The following is a 23,982-nucleotide window of genomic DNA, read 5'->3' as shown; positions in this document are numbered from 1 at the left end:
CCTAATTATGTACAAACGAAAATTTCGCCTGCACATTTCTGTACAAACCATGTACAAACAATTGCGAATATTTGTGATTGAACTGGATATGGTAGGGGCTACCACTTAGACAGACCCCCATTTTTTTCGTTCTGGCGGCGCCCCTAATTGTGTACAAACGAAAATTTTGCCTACACATTTCTTTACAAACGATGTACAAACGATTGCAACAATTTGTGACTGAATTGGACATGGTGGGAGCTACCACTTAGACAGACCCTCACATTTTTTTTTCGTTTTGGCGGCGCCCCTAATTGTACACAAACGAAAATTTTGCCTGCACATTTTTTACAAACGATGTACAAACGATTGCGACAATTTGTGATTGAATTGGACAAGGTTGTGGGCTACCATTTTGACAGCCCCCACTTTGCTTTCGTTCTGGCGGCGCCCCTAATTTTGTACAAACGAAAATTTTGCCTGCATATTTCTGTAAAACTATGTACAAACGATTGCGAAAATTTGTGATTGAAATGAAAATGAAATGAAATTTTTGAGTTTTACGTCCCACGGTTATGCCGCTTAGGCTAAAGGAGACGGTGATGATGAGTAATGAATGAAATGGTGGAATGAAGAAAGTGGGAGGAAACGGGAGAACCCCGAGAAAACCCACGCACACGGTGTTTGTCCACCACAAAGTTCACTTGGCGAGAGCAGGGTTTGAACCCGAGACTCCTAGCACCAGAGGTGAAAGCTCTACCACTGAGCCACCGTGAATTTGTGATTGAATTGGACATGGTAGGAGCTACCACTTAAACAGACCCTCACTTTGTTTTCGCTCTGGCGGTGCCCCTAATTGTGCACAAACGATGTAGAAACGATTGCGACAAATAGTGATTGAATTGGACACGGTGGAAGGGCTATAATTGAGACAGATCCCACTTTGTTTTCGTTCTGGCGGCGCCCCTGATTTTGTACAAACAAAAATTTCGCCTGCACATTTCTGTACAAACGGTGTAGAAACGATTACGAGTATTTGTGATTGTATTGGACATGGGGACTACCACTTAGACAGCCCGCACTTTGTTTTCGTTCTGGCGGCGCCCATAATTGCGTAGAAACGAAATTTTTGCCTACACATTTTTGTGGAAACGATGTACAAACGATTGCGACAATTTGTGGTTGAATTGGACATAGTGGGAGCTACTATTTAGACAGCCCCCACTTTCTTTTCTTTCTGACGGCGCCCATAATTGTGTACAAACGAAAATTTCGCCTGCACATTTCTGTACAAACTATGTACAAACGATTGCGACAATTTGTGATTGAATTGAACATGGTGAGTGCTACCACTTAGACTGAGTCCCACATTGTTTTCGTTCGAACAGCGCCCCTAATTGTGTACAAACAAAAATTTCGCCTGCACATTTCTGTACAAACGATTGAGACCATTTCCAATTGAGTCTGAAAAGGTGGGGGGGGAGGCTGTCTAAATTAACGTCTGCTTTTCACCTCTAGTGTAATGAAATTCTTCCACGAGAAAATCTGTAATCAACACTGCCAGTAGCTACGTCCTCGTCTAAGGTACATTTACAAGTACAGCTTTATTTTCGCATTTTTTCAACAGTTAACCAATTTAGAACCGTATTATAATTCAAAGTACTTATCATATTTCTATCGTAATGAAGAATATGTAATCAAGTTGTTAAATACTTCGCTCCGCAGGAACCCGTTGAGCCCGTGCAACAAGCAAACAGAACGTGTTTGGCATCTCACAAATGACAAAGGAGAAAAAAGAAAAGCAAAAGCAACACAGGAGTACCTTATCGCAGTCAGAGCTGACAACATAGTTTCGTTCGTCACTTACGCCAATAGACCTACTAGCGGTGTACAAGAGTTATACAGTTACAATATACGTTGTGCCACAGAAGCGCTACACGAACTACAAATGAATATGGTTCTTACAAATATCAGTCACTGTTGCACCCTCTTTACATTCAACACATGCTTTTTTCTCCCACTTTTTGACCTTGACAAGCAGAAGTACCAGGCTTTCCGAGTTCACAACCATAAACTGTTTGTGTACAGAGTATGTTTTCAGTTCTTCAAATGACTGTGCGCGCGAAGAACAAGGGTGATGATCGGGCAACCATATACGGCAGTCTGAAACACCCGGTTGCAATTTTAAATATAAAATACAAATATAGAGCCTTGACAATGCCGTGAGGTTGTATATATATCACAGTTAATATTCTCAAATTTCTAAATAAAGGTTTACAATGCACTGTTTGATGTGAATTTGTGATAATTCTAATTACTTTTTTCTGTATTAATAGGATATCATTGATACGTGAAGCATTTCCCAAAAAGAGTATACCGTATGAGAGAATACTTTGAAAGAATGCAGAATATGCTGTTCTTACGTAACCATCCGATACATAATGTTTCAGTCTTTTAACAAGGTAGACAACTCCAGATAATTTACTAGTTATATACTGAATATGTGGTTCCCATGATAATCTACTATTGGCATAAATACCCAGAAACTTTATACTATTTGTGATGTTAATATTTGGAACTTCTCTCAAGCCGAATCACATGTATTGTTTTACTTCTATTGAGATGAAAACAATTAGCTTCAAACCACTTACTTGCTTCAGTTAACCCTTATGGGCACAATCTGGGCCTGGGAGGCCCAGAAGTTATTATTTTCTGATCAAAGTTTCATAAATACATATATATGTATGAGGCTATGTCTTTTTGACACTATCAATTGAACATTCAAAACTGTTACAGTGATATTATTTTCAGTTTGCAATGTTATGTTTTTAAACTTAAAGGCATTTTCTTTATATACCACGATTTTGCAAAATCCGGGCCTTGTAGGCCCGAATTCATATAATTCATTATGACATACACATATTCTGTCTTTCTCACTCATTTCCTTCAAAGTGTTGAAGTAAATATTATAAATTATTGTTTTACTTGTGACAACAAGATGGTTCTCACATTTCTTTTATAGTTTGTTTATACTGAAAATTAATGTTTGATATTATATAGAGGATATAATATTCAGGAAGTAGATATATTATTTTTATTTACACCTTTAGTATGTTTGAAAGTAGGTCCTTGCAAAGATTTTTAAAACATTTTTTGATGTCCCTCTTTCGAAATGTAGTTTTACAGCATATGTTTGGAGTAGGTCTATTTAATACGTATTAATCATTACTGTGACTTGTAAGTATGGCTAGTCTATCTGAAGGTGAAAATATTAGACAGATGTTAGAGGAAGCGAACGAAAACGATTCTTGTCTCTGGTTGAGCACTAGTGAAGATAGTTACAGTGAGGATTTGAATTTCGTATAGAAAATAGACAGTGAAAATGATACAAGTGAAAGTGACAATGAAAATGACTCTGATACAGATGGAAGTAGCAGAACATCGAATATTGCAAGTGAAGAATTGTGTTCTAGAAAAACGGACGTTCTTGGTCAAGTACTCCGAAGAAACAATCTAAGACTATACCTCACAATAGTATAGGTTCAGTTCCTGGACCACGGCAAAGAACATTTACTGATTCAACTCGCGCTGTGTTTGATTTGTTCATTACATATGAAATTTGGGAAGAAATTGTGTTGTACTATAATTTCCAAGGATGACGAGCAGCAACTAAGGTTCTAGAGAAATGGAGAGAGGTCGACAAGGAAGAAATGTTAGGGTTCTTAAAGCTTTTACTTTTGGCTGGCGTCGAGAACAATTAGAATGTATCCGTCAGAGAACTGCTTCAAAATTCCAAAACGAACCTGCATTACAACGCTACAATGTCTGTCAATACATTTAAATGTATTGAATTTAAACCAGCCTTGTCTCGAATCGTTAACAATTGACGAACAGTTGATTCCATTTAGAGATATATGTCCTTTATCGTATACATGCCTAAAAATCCCACAAAATATGGTTTAAACGTGTTTTGGATGTGCGATGCTATATTTGAGCTTTCGCTTTTGACGTGTATTTCTATTGTGCTAGAATAATTGATGAACCAGTTCAAAGAGGTTTTGCAGCAGAAGTTGCCAAGCCTTTGGTGTCTTGTCTCAATCAATGTCAAGGACATAACATAACAGACAATTGTTTCACAAGTATTCCTTTAGCAGAATACCTTCTCAAATGGAACATAACAATAGTTGGAAGAGTTAGAAATAATAACCGGAGCATCTCAGGCTGGAATATAATATTCAGGCTGTAAAACGATTGTAAGAGAGTTCTTGATATACCTCAGGGGGTCCGTGAATGTAAACAGAAAAGTAGCAAATGAAATCGAAGATAATAAAGAGGTTGGGCTAGGTAGTACCATTTAAATCACTTCCGTTGATCTCACACCAAATTTTACATGCCAGAGACGCCAGTAGTTAAAATACCATAGTTACGGAGCTACATGCTGTCGAAGACATGAGAAAATAAATTTTAAAGATCCATAGTTCTACTGCGAGACCGATCACAGTGAACGCAAAACATCAATTAAGAACTAGGACTTTCCGTATACAAATACTCATGTTTCGGAATCCTGCGGCGCTTGTGTATCAATTTTTATAGACAGTTTAGAGTACTTCAATTTTTCTGAGTACTCCCACACTTCCTTTATAAAATTTGATTTGTATGTGCCGCGAAATTCTAAAACAATGATATTTAAATAGGGCATGTACTACCTCTTAATTAATGTGTTAACCCGACTGCGATCGGTGCCGTAGTAGTGGAATTATAGAGCTTTAACCTTCCTTTTTTTACGGGGTTGACAGCCGACAACGACAACCGGGTTTATAGCTTCGAAATTATATATATGATTCTTCTGAGGTCCATATGATATTTTTTATTGTTTGTTTGTTTTGATGTAAGGAATCACCTCCCAAAGTTTGACGCTTTAATTTTTTGACAAACTATAAGAATTGTAAAATAATTTATTGCTGCCACAAGTCAGTTGCTTAGATTTCTTGAAAGCACATTTCTATTCATGTGGATGTACTTTGTGACTGAAAGTTGATTGTGCAAAGGAGAGGGAAATACATTCAAGTTATATAACAGAAAGTATAAAATTCGCTCAGGATGGGTGCACGGAAATGAAAATATGGAAGCGTTACCGTAAAATTCCTTACTTGGGAAATTGAAGGGTTTTGGCTTACAGGAAATATAAGAAAGTTTGAAAACCGAAAGTCCGCAGCAGAAACAATATTGTTGGTACCACTGAGAAGGAAATTTTAAAAATTGAAGTGAAACTCTTACAGAATGCCATTGGTAATAATGCATCAAGTGAAATTTACTGCTGTTGAAATAAGAAAAATACTTTGTTGGATTTTTTCATTTGAAATAAAGTGGGTTTAATTTTTGGACAATGACCGAAGTATTGCTAGTACTAATTTGTATAAAATTTTGTTTTAGAATACTTACATATTGACATTTTGTGGATCCTGAAAGAGGCTACTAAGTGGTATAATGTGGAATTTCATCAGCAATGAACTAGCAATGCAGTTCAACTTCAGAAGAAAATAAAGGAAAAGAAAATTTATGTGGTTGCATATAAGGCTGCAATTATTCGTAAGTATAGTGTCTTTTAAGTACTTGGTTTATATTAGGATAGCCTATAGACTATTAAGAAAGACAATGTAGTAACCCAGTTTGCTTTTTTTCAAATGTGTTTGTATTCTGGCTACAAGAATCCTTTCATGTTGTTTCTGAAATAGTCTATTGCTTTCCTTGGTCGCAGTTTCAACCATAACTGTTACATTTCCCTTTCGTTACCTGATTTTTACTTACAGAATTAGTAAGCATGAGAAACACTCATTTACGTTAAGGAATAAAAAAGATAAAGTTAGTGCATGTAACGATCCATTTTTTCGTGATAGTTAGATTCTCGAAGTATGGCTTCGTGACAAGGAAGGAAGAAAAAAGTAAAAAAAAAAAAATATATATATATATATATATTAATATATTGTAATTGTTAATTACGTTACTGTTATCAAAATAACTACTATTATTTAACAAGTGTTTACTGTTACATAAAAGAGTTTGAGTAATATGGAATACAATGTTTGTTTCGCTTGTAACTGAGTTAAGAATTGCACATTGAAACAAAAAGGAAAACAAATATACACTTTACATATTTGAATTTATTTATGCGTATCTTGATGGTTTTCGTACAGGGGTGGGCAAAACTTATAATTTGTGGAGAAACCATTTTGGAGGGTAATATGAAATACAAATGCTGTATAGAAAATAAATTAGTTTTTGCGTTTTCTTTAACATACAATGAATAGAGTGAGAATAAATGAAAATTCTGAATGCGCAGCCATAACTGTAAGTGATTAGTTGTAAAAGTCAAAATATAATACTGTGCTTCAGTATCGGCACAGTCATTGTGTGCTCAGATTAAACATAATGAACGCTGGACAGAAGATTACCTTTTGTATCATCACGAAAATTTGCTGATTTTTCACCAATATGCATTAACATGTGCTTCGACAGATCTGAACTATGACCGAATCTCTTTTAACCCACACGGTTTTTGTGAGGTCTTTGACCTGTATGTAATAATATTACAGTTGCCAAATGTTTCTTTCGGTTAAAATTCTTTCAACACCACTCACAACAGTGACTTGTTTCATCCGTCTTTCTGAAATGTAAGTGTACATAATATATTTCCATACACATGGCTCGTGTGACGTCAACACCCGTATGCACATTCATGTCTTCTCAACTTTGAACTTGTACTAAATATCTTTCTACACTTCTCCTTGATATGTCTTAGCAAGTGCATTACCAAAAAGCTTTCTTATAAATCCCTTTCCACACCTGTCGCAAATGTGATCTTTCTCACCCGTATGTTTTAAGAAGTGCGATAGCAAATTGCTCTTTCTTATAAATCCCTTTAAATACCTCTCGTAAATACGAGGCTTTTCATTCGTACACCCTCCATTCCAAAAGAAACCGAACTTTTGAAAACAAATAGTACCACTAGTGCCATCTGTTGTAATATTTAACCGGTAGATGGCGTAGTCCCTCATTGACAACTGGTATAAATGTCATGACATTTGGATGCGCGGCAACAAAGTTATCGCGTTTCAACTGTCAGTGTGTTGTGTACATCGGTCGGAAAATGAGTTTCAAACAACGAGCTGCAATTGAGTTTTGTGTTAAACTGGGTTAAACTTTTAGTGAAACGCACGAAATGCTACAAAATGCATATGGTGATGAGTGTCTATCCCGTACGCAAGTTTATGAGTGGTTCAGGCGATTCAAATCGGGTAGAGAGACGCTGGATGATGACGAAAGATCAGGCCGTCCCAGAACCGGATTATCGGAAGAAAACATCGAAAAAGTGCGTGAATTCATCAAACATAACAAAAAAGTTGTCACAGACAGTCACTGGAGAGTTTTACTTAGGCGTCATGAAGCGTTTGCTGGCAAGAATTCTTCGTATTCGGCCCGAATATCGCGAAATCGGCAGTTGGACTCTTTTGGACGATAATGCACCATCACATCGTTCGCGACTTGTAACTGAATTTTTGGTCAAAAATCACATTATTCGGTTGCATCATCCGCCCTATTCATCAGATCTCGCTCCGTGCGATTTCTATCTGTTCCCGAAACTGCATTTGGCGATGAAAGGAAAAAGGCACGCATCGAGTGATGCCATTGTGAAGGCGACGACCGCCGTCCTAAAGACCATTCCAATAAAGAACATGGAGAAGTCGTTTGACAACTTGTTGGAGCGTGCAAATATGTGTATCAATGCACAAGGGGAATACATTGATTAATAAAAATGATTTGTTCCAAAATGTACATTGCTTTTTTTTTAAAAAAAAAAAAAGTTCGGTTTCTTTTGGAATGGAGGGTGTATGTGTTAACAAGTGACTTTCCAATTGCTCTTTTCGTAAACTCTCTTTCCGCACATCACGATTGTGAGTTTTTCACCCGTTTGTTTCAGAAAGTGCCTTTCCAAAAGACACTCACCTTTTAATCCCTTTTCACACCTCTCGCAAGTGTGGGATTTCCACTCGTATGTGTTAACAATTGCGTTTACAGAGAGCTCTTCCGGGAAAATCACTTTCCAGACATTTTGCAAATGTGAGGTTTAGTTTTCGCATTTGTTAACAAGTTGATACCAAATGGCTTTTTTTAAATCCCTTTCCACACCTATCGCAAGTATCAGGCTTTTCCTCCTTATGTGTTAGCAAGTGATTTGCCAAATCGCTCTCTTTGTAAAATCCTTTATCACACCTGTCAAGAGTGAAACTTTTTACTTGTATGAGTTATCAAGTGCCTTACCAAACTGCTCTTTTTGTTAAATCCTTTTCCACACCTCTCGCAAGTGTGAGGCTTTTTATTTGAATGTGTTAACAAGTGCCTTACTAAATAAATTTTACTTTTAAATCCTTTACCACACACTTCGCAAGTGTGAGGTTTATCACTAATATGTGTTAATAAGTGCTTTACCAAATATTCCTTCCGGTAAAATCCCTTTCCACACCTCTCGCAAGTGTAAGGTTTTTCACCCGTATGTGTTAACAAGTGCCTTACTAAATGGCTCTTATGTTTAAATCCCTTTCCACACCTTTCGCATGTTTGAGACTCTTCGCCCGCATATGTTAGCAAGTGATTTGCCAAATCGCTCTCTTGGCAAAATCCTTTTCCAGAGCTGTTGCAAGAGTGAGACTCTTCAACCGTATGAGTTAACAAGTGATTTACCAAATTGCTCTTTTGGTAAAATCCCTTTCCACACCATTCGCAAGTGTGAGATTTTTCTCCCGAATGTGTTAACATGTGCCTTACTAAATGGCTCTTACGTTTAAATTCCTTTCCACACCTCTCGCAGGTGTGAGACCTTTCACCCGCATGTGTTTGCAAGTGATTTGCCAAATAGCTCTCTTGGTGAAACCTTTTACCACACCTGTAACAAGAGTGAGGATTTTCACGCGTATGAGTAAACAAGTGAGATACCAAGTTGCCCTTTTGATAAAATTCCTTTCCACACCATTCGCAAATGTGAGATTTTTTACCCGTATGTGTTATCATGTGCGTTACTAAATTGCCCTTTTGATTAAAACCCCATCCACACCTCTCGCAAATGTGAGGCTTTTCGCCCGTATGTGTTAACAAGTGAGTTAACAATTTGCTCTTATGTTTAAATCCCTTTCCACACCTCTCGCACGTGTGAGACTTTTCACTCGTATGTGTTAACAAGTGAGTTACTAAATTGCTCTTTTGGTTAAATAACTTACCACACCTCTCGCAAGCGTGAGATTTTTCACCCGTATGTGTTATCATGTGCCTTAACAAAAGGCTCTTATGTTTAAATCCCTTTTCACACCTCCCGCAACTGTGAGGTTTTTCATCCGTATGTACATTGGTGTGTTTCCTCAAATCTAAACGTGTGCTAAATCCCTGACCATACACATGGCATGTGTGTGATTTCTCACCTGTTTGTGCTGACATGAGTCTTGTCAATCCTGGTCTTTTAGTTCTCTTTCGTGCAAGAGAAGTATTCGCTTTTCTGAAAAAGAATATATATATATTTATGGAACCTACAGCAAGTTCAACAAAGAAGCAATGGAAATCTAAATAAATTATATGAAACAGACAAGATACCCATCATGTAGAGTACAGAAACAAGGACAAGAATATTTTCTATTGTATTTGTTATTGATCGATGATTCTAAATACTCTACGTTCCCAGGCAAACGTACGTTATATTACGTTATAATCTGAAATTTGATACAATTGTGATATTACTTGAAATTAAACTGATAAAGAATTGATTATGCATATGTGTGCGTACGTAAGAATCAAAACCGAAAGACCTAAATATTTACAACAAATATGAATTCTTGATAGTAATTTGCGGTGAATAATTTTACCAGCAAATGCTAAGAGTGAAGAAAATATAATACAGCCTTCACCATTAAGCATTATTATACATTCGGTAATATACTTGCCACAATCATTTTCTGATCCACTTTCATATGAACCTTTTATGCACTATGCACTTATAATAATTAACCTATCAAATCTCCAATACAGCTTTTAGTTTCATAAAAAAAATTTCCGATCTCTATGAGTATTACTGGCGCACATCGTGTGAGCCACCTTTCTTAGACATTTCGATTTTATTTGTGCAATATAATGTGATCTTTTCGTACTGTTAAGTATCTAATATGCCTAAAGCGAAGCAAATTTTCTTTCATTTCACTCGGTGCTAGGTAACTAACTAAATGATTTATGAAAAATATGTCTTCCTTTCTTCGTGTTGTTAACTATCTATATAACATGGTAAACCTGACTTGTTATCCATGATTGAAGGCGAGATAGGTGGAATAATCATCCTTTTCTCACCGATGACTTGCATGCGAATTGTTTAGAATTAAGAAGATACGTCTTGAACCTTGTGAAAAGACAATTACTCCTTCCAACTCGATTGCAAGTATCTTTGGCAATCGATATTTTGAAAAAGCAAACGTAGCTGCGTAATAGTCCTACTCTAATACCTACTCTAATACGGAACTCCATGACATACCAGTAATCGTCGTCATGGAGGCGAAGGATCTGAAGAGTAAGAGCTCCGTATTATATTTGTCTTTGAGTGGAATTCCTAAGTTTTCTTAGTTGTTGAAGATTGTGAGATTGTAAACAAACATTCTGTTGAGGCGGGTTGCTTGGCGCTGGAGGCCTGGCTAGGGAAGTAAAGTGTGGTTGTAAGTGAAAAAAAGATTTTAAAATAAATATTATTTATTTATTTTCAAGATTAGCAACAACTATGCAGTGTGGTATATATCTTCATTACTACTCAATAAGTAGGAAAAAGGCACCTTTAAGGTAGTGTTCTGTTTCCTTTTGCATTAAGACAGTGTTTTGTTCCAGTAAGCAATGTGCCAGTTCCTAGAAGTCAAGTGAATTACTACGTTTTTTGTCCGGCATTTTGAATCCTGAGTTCTGCTTTAAATACAGCTATAATGTCATCCTGTACGAGGTGTAATTCGAGAAGTAGTCGTTATGATGATGCATTAAGACTCAAATAAGACTTGTAATAAATTGTTTCACATATCTTGCTATAATATTTAGGTGGAAATGTATATTGATATGAAACAAACAGGTAATATAAGAGAATGGATTTGTAATGAGTGTAAAGGTTGTTATGTAAGCGAAATTTCTATGAGAACTGAAGCAATATCCACGAGTACTATAGAACGGGTGTTAATGATTCTACTACTTGTAAGACAATTGGTAATCTTATTAGTATTACAGATATAGGATCAAAGCGTAAAGAGTTGTGAGTTCAGATTGCTCAACTAACATCAAATGTCCAACTCATGTCCAATCAATATGATGAGTTACTTAAAAATGTTTGAAGTAGAGATTAGTGAAAAGTCACACGGAATAAACAAATCACGAAATTAAAAGCGGAAAATGCAGAGTTGAAAACTCAACTAAAACATCAGGCTATTGTATTGAATGACGTCAGCCAATATGGGCGTAACAAAAACATAAAATTTAATGGAATCCAAGAGCGTGTTGGTGAAAATTGATAGATCTTTATGAAATATGTTGTATTGAAATTTCTTCAACTGTAGATATAATGGTTTTAGACAAGAACCGCGAAGCTGAAGTTGGAGAAGCAATAGACAAAATGAAAAGTACAAGATCGTTTGGCCATGATAGTATACCGTCCTATATTTTTAAGTGTTGTAAAGAAAATTTTATTAAACCATTAACTTATTTCTTTAAATTGTCGTTGACTCAATGTAAATTTCCTACGAAATTTAAAATATCGGCGGTTTGCCCGGTCCGGTAAGGTTAATACAAGATCACAGACCAATAAATCTAATATCATCTCTTGCTAAAATATTCGAAGCAATCATTTATAAACATATTTTAATCATGTATCTACGAATTTATCGGATTCTCAATATGGCTTCAGACGCAATAGATCAACTATTTCAAATTTGGTGATTATAAATCAAGTAATTAATGATTCTTTTAATAAAAGGTCTCAAGGAGATGTAGTATATACATATTTTAAACGTGTTTTTGATTTGGTTAATCATGGGGTACTTCTTACTAAACTGAGGGCGTTTGGTATATCGCAATAACTGGTCAAATTGTTTCATTCATATTTGTTGCATCCTGGGGTACCCCAAGAATCAAATTTGGGTCCTTTACTTTTCCTTAGTATGACAAATGATCTACCCAAAATGTTTCAATATAGTTCATGTTTAATATTTGCAGATGATACCAAATTAAACAAAGAAATCCGCACGAAAAGCGATTGTATTAAATTTCAAACAGATGTTAATAGGCTTAATGAGTGGTGTAGTAGAAATAAATTTCAGTTGAATATTTCAAAATGTTATATAATGACTTTTACCTTTAATAAAGCACGCACAATATTTGAATATGTATACTATTGGAAATCAGACGTTAGAAAGAAAGGATATTATAAGAGATTTACGTGTTTGCTTTGATATTAATTTGAAATTTAAACATCATATAAATATAATAACTAACCAAGCTTTTAAAATATTGGGTTCTATGAAGAGGTCAATTCGTTATTTTAAAAATCAAGGGACTATTTTATCGTTATTCTTGATAAGTAGACTAGCATTTTATTGTTTTCGGCAAAATCTGAGAGGTAGACATGCTTTTTATATGCATGAAAACAGAATAAATGTGAAAAGGAATTCACCACTGTGTACATTTTGAGATGCAGGTAAAAAAATTGAGCCTATGGGATTGGATTTATTTCAGTATGAATTTAAGATTTTTAAGCGAATGTATTTTCAATTAGTAAATGATAAATTGTAGAATATTTTTGTACAGCATATGTAAAGAGAAAAACAGATTTATAGTAATATTTCGTGTTACCAATGTTACTTCCATATTTGGAGTTAGGTTGCATATCCTTTGATAATGATGTATAAACTTTGTACTTTGTAATTGCCTTTGGGTGTAAAGTACAAATAAATTATTATTATATTATATATTACACTCATATTTATTATTAGACCAAAAACTATTATCGACCTGAATTATTATACATCCCAAGCACGTTCCACTTACAACGTGACAACACTCATATTAATATTTTGAATTTCACAAACCAGGAAAATTCTATATATATTCTAACGGTCCCCACATCACGACAGACGCACGCGTTTACTCAAGACGTGTTATTGTTTATAAACAACCTAGGAGACAAGAAGCCGACATGAGACACCGAGGAACACCGAAAGAAGACGGACCTCAGGGAAGGACCCAAAGAGGACAAATAAGACGAAGACCAACGAGGAAACCGGCATCAGTCAATCGACTGATCGAATCACCTACACCGCCCTGAAGTAGCACTGGACTAGGGGTACACCTATCCTTCCTGAGGTCGCACTGAACTAGAGGTCCTTATTACAACCAAGCCTCGCGAAGCTGCCTTGAGCTGAGGGGCCTATCCTTCCAGAATCACTGAACCGGCAGGAGCCTTTGAGACTGCCTTGAGAGAAGGGGCACCGTGCAAAACACCTATTCTCCTCTCACTTGAACATTAACAAGAAAACACTATTTTACTCTTTGTAATCAAAGACGCTTTCTATTTATCAAATTTTATAATAAATTGGTGAAGAGGATAAAATATCGGTCCATCATTGACTCTACCCAAATCATTATATGGTGATAGGCACCGGAGTTTTGTACGGGACGCTCTTTTATTAACTTTTTAACAGGCAGAAGGTCAGTATCAGAATCTATTTTATCTAAGTTTTACTATCAAAATTCAGCTAAAATAATTTGAAGTTCTTTCCTTCTCCTTTTTCCTCTTATGTTTACGGTAATTATACACAGACAATAGTTGCAAAATACAAACATCTAATATCACAATTATGACAGCAACGAAACATCTAATTCGTAACACAAATAATTAAACTAGAATATCTTATTTATATACTATTAATTTAGACGTATATGAAGTTGGACCCCCACCCCTCGAAAATTACACCAATCATCGCACATCATTAGTGCACATCCGTGAATTAACAACTAAAGTTAGCGTTATCAGAGTTTACGAGTTATTGAATAGTTTTGGTGAGGGGCTAACTTCAGAAATATCAAATTCCATACAAATTGACGTAGAAACACAGGGTTCCCGGAAATTATTAGTACACTTAATCGCACTAAGCACTAACAACGCTAGTGCTTCCATATTTAGGGGTTTATTCAATATTTTTAGTTTCCGGGGCAACTCCAGAAATATCAAATTCCATACAAATTAGCCTAGAAACGGGTTTAACGGTAATCGTTAGTGCACTTAAACGCATTGAGCGCTAACGTTCGTGCTATCATATTTTGGGATTTATTCAATATTTTTCGTGGAGGCTAACTTGAGAAATATTCAATTCCATACAAATTGACGTTGAAACATGGGGTTAATGGCAATCGTTAGTACACTTAAACGCACGAACGTTAGTGCTACCGAATTTTGGGATTTATTCAAGATTTTTGGTGGAGGGCCAACTTTAGAAATATGAAAATTTATACAAATTATCGTAGAAACATGAGATTAACGGCAATTGTTAGGGCATCGATAGTGCACTTAAATGCACTAAACACTGACATTAGTGCTTTCATATTTTGGGATTTCTTCAAAATTTTTAGTTTCGAGGGCAACTTCAGAAATATCCAATTCCATACAAATTGACGTAGAAACATGAGTTTAACAGTAATCGTTAGTGCACTTAAACTCACTGAGCGCTAACGTTAGTGCTATCATATTTTGGGATTTATTTAAGATCTTTGGTGGAGGCAAACATCAGAAATTTCAAATTCCATACAAATTGACGTAGAAACATGAGGTTGACAGCAGTCGTTAGCGCACTGAAACGCACTAAGTACTAACGTTAGTGCTATCATATTTTGGAATTTATTCAATATTTTTTTCTGGATTTCCAAATTGAAAAATATTAAAATCTATCCAAATTGACACAGAAACATGTTGTTAACGGCAATCGTTAGCGCATCGTTAGTGCACCTTAAGGCACTATGCACTAACGTTAGTTCCACCATATTTGGAACTTATTCAAGATTTTTGGTTGGGAACAATTTCAGAAATATCAAATTTCTTACAAATTGATGTAGAAACATGGATTAACGGCAATCGTTAGTACACCGTTAGTCCATTTAAACGTACTAAGCACTAACGTTACTTCTACCATATTTTTGGACTTATTCATGACTTTTGGTGGTGGCCAACTTCAGAAATATCAAATTCCATACAAAGTGGTAGTGTTTCTGAAGGCACTAACGAATGTCATTAACTTTTTTGTTAGTTCCTGAATGGTGTCAAGTTCAAGCAGACCTCCAAAGCGATTTTACTTGTAGCTCCTACATAAATGAAGCATTAACGTTAGGGTTTGGTGCACTACGAAGCACTAACGATTGCACTGGAAGAGCTTATTGGTGCCTTTGAATTTGGCGGAAATTTGACACAATGAAAAACTCTCTATAAATTTCTTGTGTGAGTTTCACGACATGTAATTCGTCATAACTACACTAATAGTGAAGCACAAACGAAACTCCAGTGTCGGCTAAAACTAGTAACTATGGACTAAAGAATGACACTAATGTTTCCGTTATTGTTTGAGGTGTGAGTGCTAAGTTAAAGCTGGCAGAGATTTTTTTACTTGCAGCAACTACATTAATAAAGCACTAACGTTAGGTGTTTATGCACTAAGAAGCACAAACTATGCACTAACTACTACACTACTACACTACACACATCATTAGTGCTTTTGATTTTGGCGTAAATTTTAAGTAAGAAAAAATTCTCAATGAATGTCTTATGGGAGTTTCGTGACATATAAATATCCATATCTACATCAATAATTAAGCATTAACAAAACTATGAGTGTTTTTTGGAAGCACTAACGATGCATTAACGAATGGTACTTATTTTCTCGTTAGCGCTTAAAGTGGAAGCCAAGTTCACTCTAGCCCCTAAAGGGTTTTTCACTTGCAGCGTCTACACTAATTGAAGTACGACCGTTAAATGTAGTTGCACTAGAAAGCACTAACAATACACTAACGAATGACATGATCTTTCGTTAGTGCATGAAGTGGCTGGGATAGCGTCAACTTGGCCCCAAAAGGTTTCTATTTGTCGCTCCTATACTAATGAGGCCCTAACATTAGACGTTGACGCACTAAGAAGCACTAACGATGCTCTAAGGATTGACACTAAATTTCTTGTTAGTCCGTCATGTGAGGGGCCCACTTGACGGACGTCGTTACTGCTTCATTAGTGAAGGTGCTAAAAGTGAAAGCCTTTTTGTTATGCAAGTTCACGCTACTACAGGCACTTCAAGCGCTAATGAAAAAATTAGTGTTATTCAATAGCGCATCGTTAATGCTTCATTTGTGTAGATGCTACAAGCAAAAAAAAAAAACTTTCGAAAATAGCATGAATTTAGGACACACTATACGCACTAACTAAAAAGGTAGTGCCATTCGTTAGGGCATCGTTATTGCTTCTAGAAAACACAAATAGTTTTGTTAATGCTCCACCATTAATGAGATATGGCTAATTATAAGTCACGAATCCTCGATGAGAAATACTTGGGAAATTTTTCATTGTGTCAAATTCCCATCACATTCGAAAGTGCTGATTACCTCTCTTAGTGCAATTGTTAGTGAATCGTAAGTGGTTTTTAGTGCAGAAACAACTAACGTTAGTGCTTGATCGGGAAAGGCTGTAACCTTTGCGGGCCAGGGGGAACTTGGCCCCCAAACTCTAAGCAATAACGAAAAATAGTGCCATTTGTTAGTTCTTTTAGAAAAAGTTAATAATTTCGTTAGTGTTTCACTATTAGTATAGTTATGGCAAATTACATGTCACGAACCTCACACAAGAAATTTATGGGGAATTTTTCATAGTTAGTGGATTGCTAGTGCTTTTTAGTGCACCTACACCTAACGTTAGTGTTTCATGGGTATAGGTGCTACAATTAAAAAACCTTTGGAGGGCAGCGGGAACTTCCCGTCCAATTCAAGCACTAACAAAAATATTAGTGCCATTCGTTGGTGCTTCCAGAAAACAGTAACAGTTTCGTTAGTGCTTCACAATTAGTGTAGATATGGATAATTACATGTTACGAAACTTACATAAGACATTTGACATGGGGAGTTTTTCATTGCATCAAATTTCCGCCTAATTCAAGATTCATAATGATCTAAACCAATCGTTAGTACTTCTTGGTGTACCAACCCCTAACGTTAATGCTTCATTAGTATAGGTGTTTACGGGCGTCTGGCAGGGGGGATGAGAGGGGCGGGTCCCCCAATATTTTGAAGTAAAAATATTCAATATTTTGTTCTAATTTAATTTATTTACTAACGACAGAATATCATATAAATAATAGTAATTATGCTTATTTGGAATATAATATTCAGGCTGTGAAACGATTGTAATCGTGTTCTTGTTATACCTTAGGGGGTCCGTGAAGGTAAGGAGAAAAGTAACAAATGGAATTGAAGTTAATAAAAAGGTTGCGCTTGGTAGTACCATTTAGATCACATTCTTTGATGACCCCCAAAATTTTACATGCCAGAGACGCCAGTGTAGGAGCTACAAGTGAAATATCTTTGGAGGTTTGATTGATCTTGCTCCTACTTTAGGCACTAATGAAAACCTTAGTGCGATTCTTTAGTGCTTCAAGAAAACACTAACATCTTTCATTGAATTTGATATTTCTGAACTTGACCAACAAAAAAAATTGAATAAACTCCAAAATGTGGTAACACTAACATTAGTGCTTACTGCGTTTAAGTGCACAAACGATTGTCGTTCTCTCAATGTTTCTACGTCAAATAGTAGATAATAGTATTGAATTTGAAATTTCTGAGGTAGGCCCGCAAGAAAATCTTGAAAAAATCCCAAAATATGGTAGGACTAACGTTAGTGCTTAGTGCATTTAAGTGCACTAACGATGCACTAACAATGTGATAAGTTTGGTGAAAATCTATCTGCTTAAAGAGGGTGGTGGGCTAACTTCATCCACCAAAAATCTCCAGTATCTCATAAACTTTAATAGCACTAACGTTAGTTCTTACTAACTAACATGCACTAACGATGGGCGACGTTTGGTTTAATCTGGGAGAGGTAGTGGGCCAACTTCAGGTACGCTTAATCTATACCTTTTTAGCTCATTATCTCATGTTATCCGTGCAACAACTCTTAATTTTTTCCAACAATGAAAACATCGTAATGTACCACGCAAAATTTTAAAATATGCCACCATAATTGTGCTTAAACTTAAGAGTACTCCTAAACAAGACTAGTACAAGATAAAACAATAAATTACAGTAATAACAAATTCGTAAGTTCCATATTTTTTCTTAAATATACATGAAAATTATAGCGCGGGACTATATTACCACTGCATATACAATTGAAAGTTACAAATTCATACAATAAAAAACAGGTACAGAAACTTCTGTGGGTTGTATACAATGACCACGTGTTCCTTCTTTGCTGGAAGTCGATAATGCTTTTACATGTAGTAGTTGAACCTACATGCTAAGCAATACGTGAGGTATTTAGATCTACATGCTCTCCAAATAATGTAATAAAAGGGTCATGCTGGGAATAAGAAACAAAAGATTGCTTGGACAAATCCGAAGCTATTCGCATCAGAAGAAATATTTATCTGCGAGGCATGCGCAGTAATATAATTCAGAATAGTTATTGTTTAGTTCACCAAACGAAGAAAAGGGTATAGAAAGCAAACATGCCGCGTCAACGAGATCGACCAGATTTGACAGAGGCGGAAGGAGATGTGTATTAATACAACAACTTTAATTAAATTGATAATAGGCTCTCTATCCTGTAATAGATCGTATCTTATACATCACAACTTTACGGGAGGGCACAGAAAGACTTGCTAATCCCATCATATAGAAAGCTTTAGTAACCCGATCACATAGACAAAAATGGACGTAACTGTGAGTACTACACTTTGTATTTAACGAAATCGTTTAGACCTTCAGTGTTTGGAGGGTTCTATATTCATTAAAATATAAGACATACAATTCTTCATACCTTAGCTTCCAGTAGCTAGATACATGCGATTTCTGGACAGATAATGAAACTGCTGACGGATTTTAATACACGACGTATTGCAGGATACAAAGTGCTTTGCATTACTTGTTTGTTTGTAGTCAGCTATTTGTTTAGTGTTCTGAAAAGTTGTGTGTAAATTAGAGATGGCCAATTTCGGAATTTTTACTTTCCGGGCTCCCGAAAGTACGGAAAATTTCCGGAATTTGCAAGTTCCGGACTTCGGAAAGTCCGAAATTTGAAAAAAAATCAGATTTTGGAAAAATTCCGCAATTCGGAAAACATCCAGAATTTAGAAATTTCTGATTTCGTAAACATTCCGGAATTCAGAAAACATGCGAAATTTTCCCAATTCGGGATTTATTTCTGCATTCCGAAATTTTCTAAATTACGGATTCTTTCTGCATTACGGAATTTTCTAAATTACGGATTCTTTCTGAATTCCGGAATTTTACCGTACTCCATAATTTTGCGAAATCCGGAAATTGAAATTTCCGCGTCCGGAAAATGAATTTCTCTCGGTTAATATGTGCATGATTCTTGCATCGAATATCTAGCTGGATAACTTAGAGCAAGAAAATTGATCATTCACCTTTCGTGCAGCCATTATTTTATGCAGAAAAGGTTACCTGGTGTGGAATCGAACCGAGGTTTTCTAGTTGGAAGCCCAGCATGATACCCACTGGCGCCTTTGTAGGTAGGCTGGGGCGTACTCAAAAATTTTAAAATATTTTTAAACGCTACAAAAGGCGATAAAGAGTAAATGTATTTTCCACTATTTATATTAATGGTAGATAATTATTTAACAAATAGCGTTAACCAGTCCTGTAAAATTTATTTCCTCCTATCATGAGTCAATCAAATATTTGTATGTAACCATAAGTGAGGGAATGGGCCTACCCAAAATGAAAATCCGCCCCTTTTGATATCGATACACCACACATTACTCTACTGAAAATGTGCTTTCAACAAACGGTGTAGTGATTCTTTCTAAGACCAATAACATGAAAAGACAATACTTCAAATTAGTGAAGTTTCGAACGGCACTGGTAATCCCCGTAGATGTTGTTTTTCCTTCCCCAACCAACATTCGCAAATCATCTCTGTGATGAACTACTTACGTCTTCGTGCAAGTGAACATTGGTTCCAGTATGTTGGGTACTATTGAATACAGTTGTTCTTAAAATACTTCGGCCACAACTGTAAGCGCTGTCGTTAGGAGCTCAGCTATTTGTTTTACTGTCTCGTAGCAATTATTATTGTTAATGTTTAGTACTGATAATACTTTTTGTTTTTGCACAATGCTTTTATTCTTGTCTTCATTTCGAACAAGAAGAATATGTGAGCAAATGAAACAATAAATAATCTTACTTCGAATGTAAACGCCATTCGCAATTAGTAAAGAACAAAAATGAACTTTCCGAAATAGCTGCAAAACGTAAAAAAATGGAAGAGGTGGAGTTCGAACCCATACTCGTCGTCATTAAGGATACAATAACCACATGCCTTAAATCTCTTGACTACAATTTCTAGTCTGAGTAAAATGTAACTCAATCAATTTCTATACTGCTCCCATTATATCAATTTATTCGGATATTATTCTTTCCTTATTACTAAAAAGTTAAAAATGTGAAAATAATTCTGATACTTAAAAATCACTGACAAACGCCGAGTAAACACTCTGTGCTTTCATTACCATAAAAATATAGGACGCATGTCTCCATTCGTCTTTCTCTCTTTATGTCTTTCTTGACATTTCCTTATCATGTCTGTGTACCTCTTTTTTCTCTCTCTACCTCTTACTGATTACTTCTCTCTTCCTCTCTACCTCTTACTGATTACTTTTGTCTTTTACAAACCTCCTCTCTTCTACAAACCTGTGCTGCGTCATAGCTGAACCGGGCCTCTTAACAAAAGGTATTGACCAGACTAGCTTAAAGACAAACATCCCACTACTCAATGTGGAAATCATAGTCGAGAGGTTTAAGGCATGTACTAATCGTATTTTTAATGACCGCGAGTGTGGCTTCGAATTCCTCCACTTTCATTTTACTTTTTTACTTTTTGCACCAACGTTGGAACGTTCAATTGTATTCTTTGCTAATTGCAAATGGCGTTTTAATTTCAAATAAGAGGATTTATAGTGGCATTTATTTGGATATTCTTCCCTTTCGAAATGAAGAAAAGAATAAAAACAATACGCAAAGACAAAAAGTATTATCAGTACAAAACATTGCCAATAATAGTTGCTACGAAAGACTAAATACGATCCCTTTTTACCATCTCATGAGCTGTATGCATTATCAACAAATTTTTTAAAAATCTCCTTCGAGGGGATACGAACTGGCGTCCCTTACATTTGTAATCTAGCACCTTAACCACTACACCAAGATCACTGCTTGGTAAACGTTTAGTTGTCGGCGTATTTGTATTTTGTTCCCACTTCGAATATTTTTACTTTTTTCTCCGTTTAGCAGCTGTTTCTGGCTTTTTCTTTCGGTGTCGCAAATTATTTATACTATGCATTATTCGTATTCACAGCTTCTGCCCCTCTGCAATGTCTTATTCAGATTAGACTTTAATGCTTGCCCCTCACTAAACATTTGATTGATTTCTCATATTGTCTAAGGGTGGGGTGCAGGAGCGTCAGACTCAAGAAACAGATATACATTTCCTTTCTTGAGAGACAGTACATTAAGTAATTTTATGATAGTATATAATTAGATTATTATTATTTGCTGGAAAACCCTGAAATCGCGCCCACTCACCCTCAATTAGTGGGTTAGATTACATTGCTACACCTAAATAAATAAATATTTACGATGACTAATGTGAACAATCATCTTTATATAGAGAGACGTCCGGCTTCCCTAAGCTCTTGCAGACGACGCAAGGTAAAGCGTAGAAAACTACACTTACTTAGCTTAAAACTCGTGTGGGACTTACAGATATTCTAAATTAGAGAGAAAACTGGGTCTACATTATTGGGTCTCGTGGTATTAACCACATAGTCAGAAATTAAGCATTATAATGGATAAGTGATGAGGGAAAATTGTAAATAGGTTATTATTGTCATATAGGTTAAGGAAAAATATTTATATCTATGTCTTTTAATTTAGTGTAAGAGATTTCTTAAAATTAAGCAACATACAGCTTCAGGCTGATGAGAAAAAAATACATATGTGATAGACAGAATAGAATATGAAATACGATCAACGTTTCATGACAAAAGTATACACAGAACATCACATACTGGTAAAGAAGCATAATAAACGAAATAAGATTTCCAGTCTCTATGAATGAAAAAGAGACAACTCATGTCTTTATGTCATACAAGTTCTCATTATAAATGTAGAAAAAAATAAAGATAATGTTAATATGTGAAAAAATGATAAATGTGATACAGAGGTTATGAAGGATAATTTACAGCATAGCATGTCATTAGGGCATGAAGAAATGAGATGACATATGTTATATAAATACAACAAAACAAAGATCTATAACTAGAAAGACAAATATCTAAAATGTTAATATTAACCCTAGGAACACCAAGCGGGTTGGGAGGGGGGGTTCGGAGGACAACAAGTTATTTTTGTTACATTTTGTAACATTTCTTATTCCACATAAAATCTTAAAAATATGATATTCTCAAGCTTCACCCCATTCATCATAAAACATATTTGCTTAATTTTTAGGGTTTTATTTTTTTATAAATAAAGTGTGTGGGCACCAGAGCCCTCCCCTTTTAGTAGTACTAGGGGCTCTTCACCGCATACGCTAAATGTTATATTCCAGTGTTCTCGTTATTTTATTTTCTTCTGAAACAAGTTTGGTATTACAATATGCAGGGGCACTCTGAGCTATTATTCTGGCGCAGTGTTGCCAGCTGCAAATTAAAAAAAATAGATTAAAGTTTTGAATAGATAGTCGGCTTTAGAAGATTCGGAGTGCACTAATGTTAGGATAACTGGATTGAAATTAGATAGCATTAAAATTTCAGCAAAATAAAAATTGGGACACGCCAAAATACGTACGAACAAACCATGGTTCGACCAGGAATGCATTAAACTAACAGAGAGGAGAAAACAGGAAGAATTACTCTGGCTACAAAATCCAAGTGAATAACTACACAAAATTTCGCAGATACCAGGCGGGAAACTTCCAAACTTTTAGAACAAGTAAACGCGATTTTTTAAAGTTAATTAAGCAACTTGAAGATAATAGTAAAAGTAAAAACACCCGGGATATGTATAAGGGGATCAGAGAATTTAAGAAAGGCTATCAACCTCGTGCTTATATATTAAAGAAATCTGACGGTACAGTTCTCACTGATTCGGATAGCATCTTAAATAGGTGGAAAGATTTCTTTGACGATTTGCTTAACAAGCAACCTAAAACTAGTGTGCGTGGAGAAAAGAAGATACACACCGCATAACCGTATATTCCAGAACCCAACCGAATAGAAGTAGAAAACGCTACAAAGAAATTTTAAAAAATACAAATCTCCGGGTGGAGATGACACTCCGGCTGAGTTAATTTTAGCTGGAGGCGAAAAATTGAGGAATAAGATACACAAACTCATTCTCCTTATCAGGAGCAAGAAAGAATTGCCACAAGAGTGGAAAGAATCAAGCACTGTTCCAATTCACAAGAAAGACGAAAAAACTGACTGTAATAATTATCGGGGCATTTCTCTTATCTCAACATCCTATAAAATCCTTTCAAATATTCAATTAGATAGATTGACCCCATACGCAGATTAAATTACTGGAGATTATCTGTGCGGATTTAGGCGAAATCGATCAACTATCGACCAATGTTACATTCCCAAATACTCGAAATAAGTGGGAGTACAATACCAC

At 35.7% G+C, this 23,982-nt stretch overlaps 1 protein-coding gene across 3 annotated transcripts in view; it reads right to left on the bottom strand.

Annotated features, from left to right (window-relative positions):
• Window positions 1–6,122: 6,122 nt before the first annotated feature.
• The window catches only part of LOC145675690 (uncharacterized), a 26,095-nt gene continuing 8,235 nt past the window's right edge, over window positions 6,123–23,982 (bottom strand). For all 3 annotated transcript variants that reach the window (XR_014129183.1, XM_081746290.1, XM_081746289.1), the window contains one exon: window positions 6,123–9,523. Coding sequence is in view for 1 of the 3 variants with exons in the window: in XM_081746289.1 (XP_081602415.1) it covers window positions 8,254–9,523 (1,270 nt within the window). In the remaining 2 variants the exon portion in view is untranslated. The remainder of the gene's footprint in view (window positions 9,524–23,982) is intronic.

Source organism: Thermobia domestica, chromosome 18, assembly GCF_964235325.1.
Source record: "Thermobia domestica chromosome 18, izTheDome1.hap1.1, whole genome shotgun sequence".
Classification (NCBI taxonomy): Eukaryota; Metazoa; Arthropoda; class Insecta; order Zygentoma; family Lepismatidae; genus Thermobia; species Thermobia domestica.
Note: the sequence above shows the minus strand (reverse complement) of the source record. Positions and strands in the feature narration are given on the sequence as shown.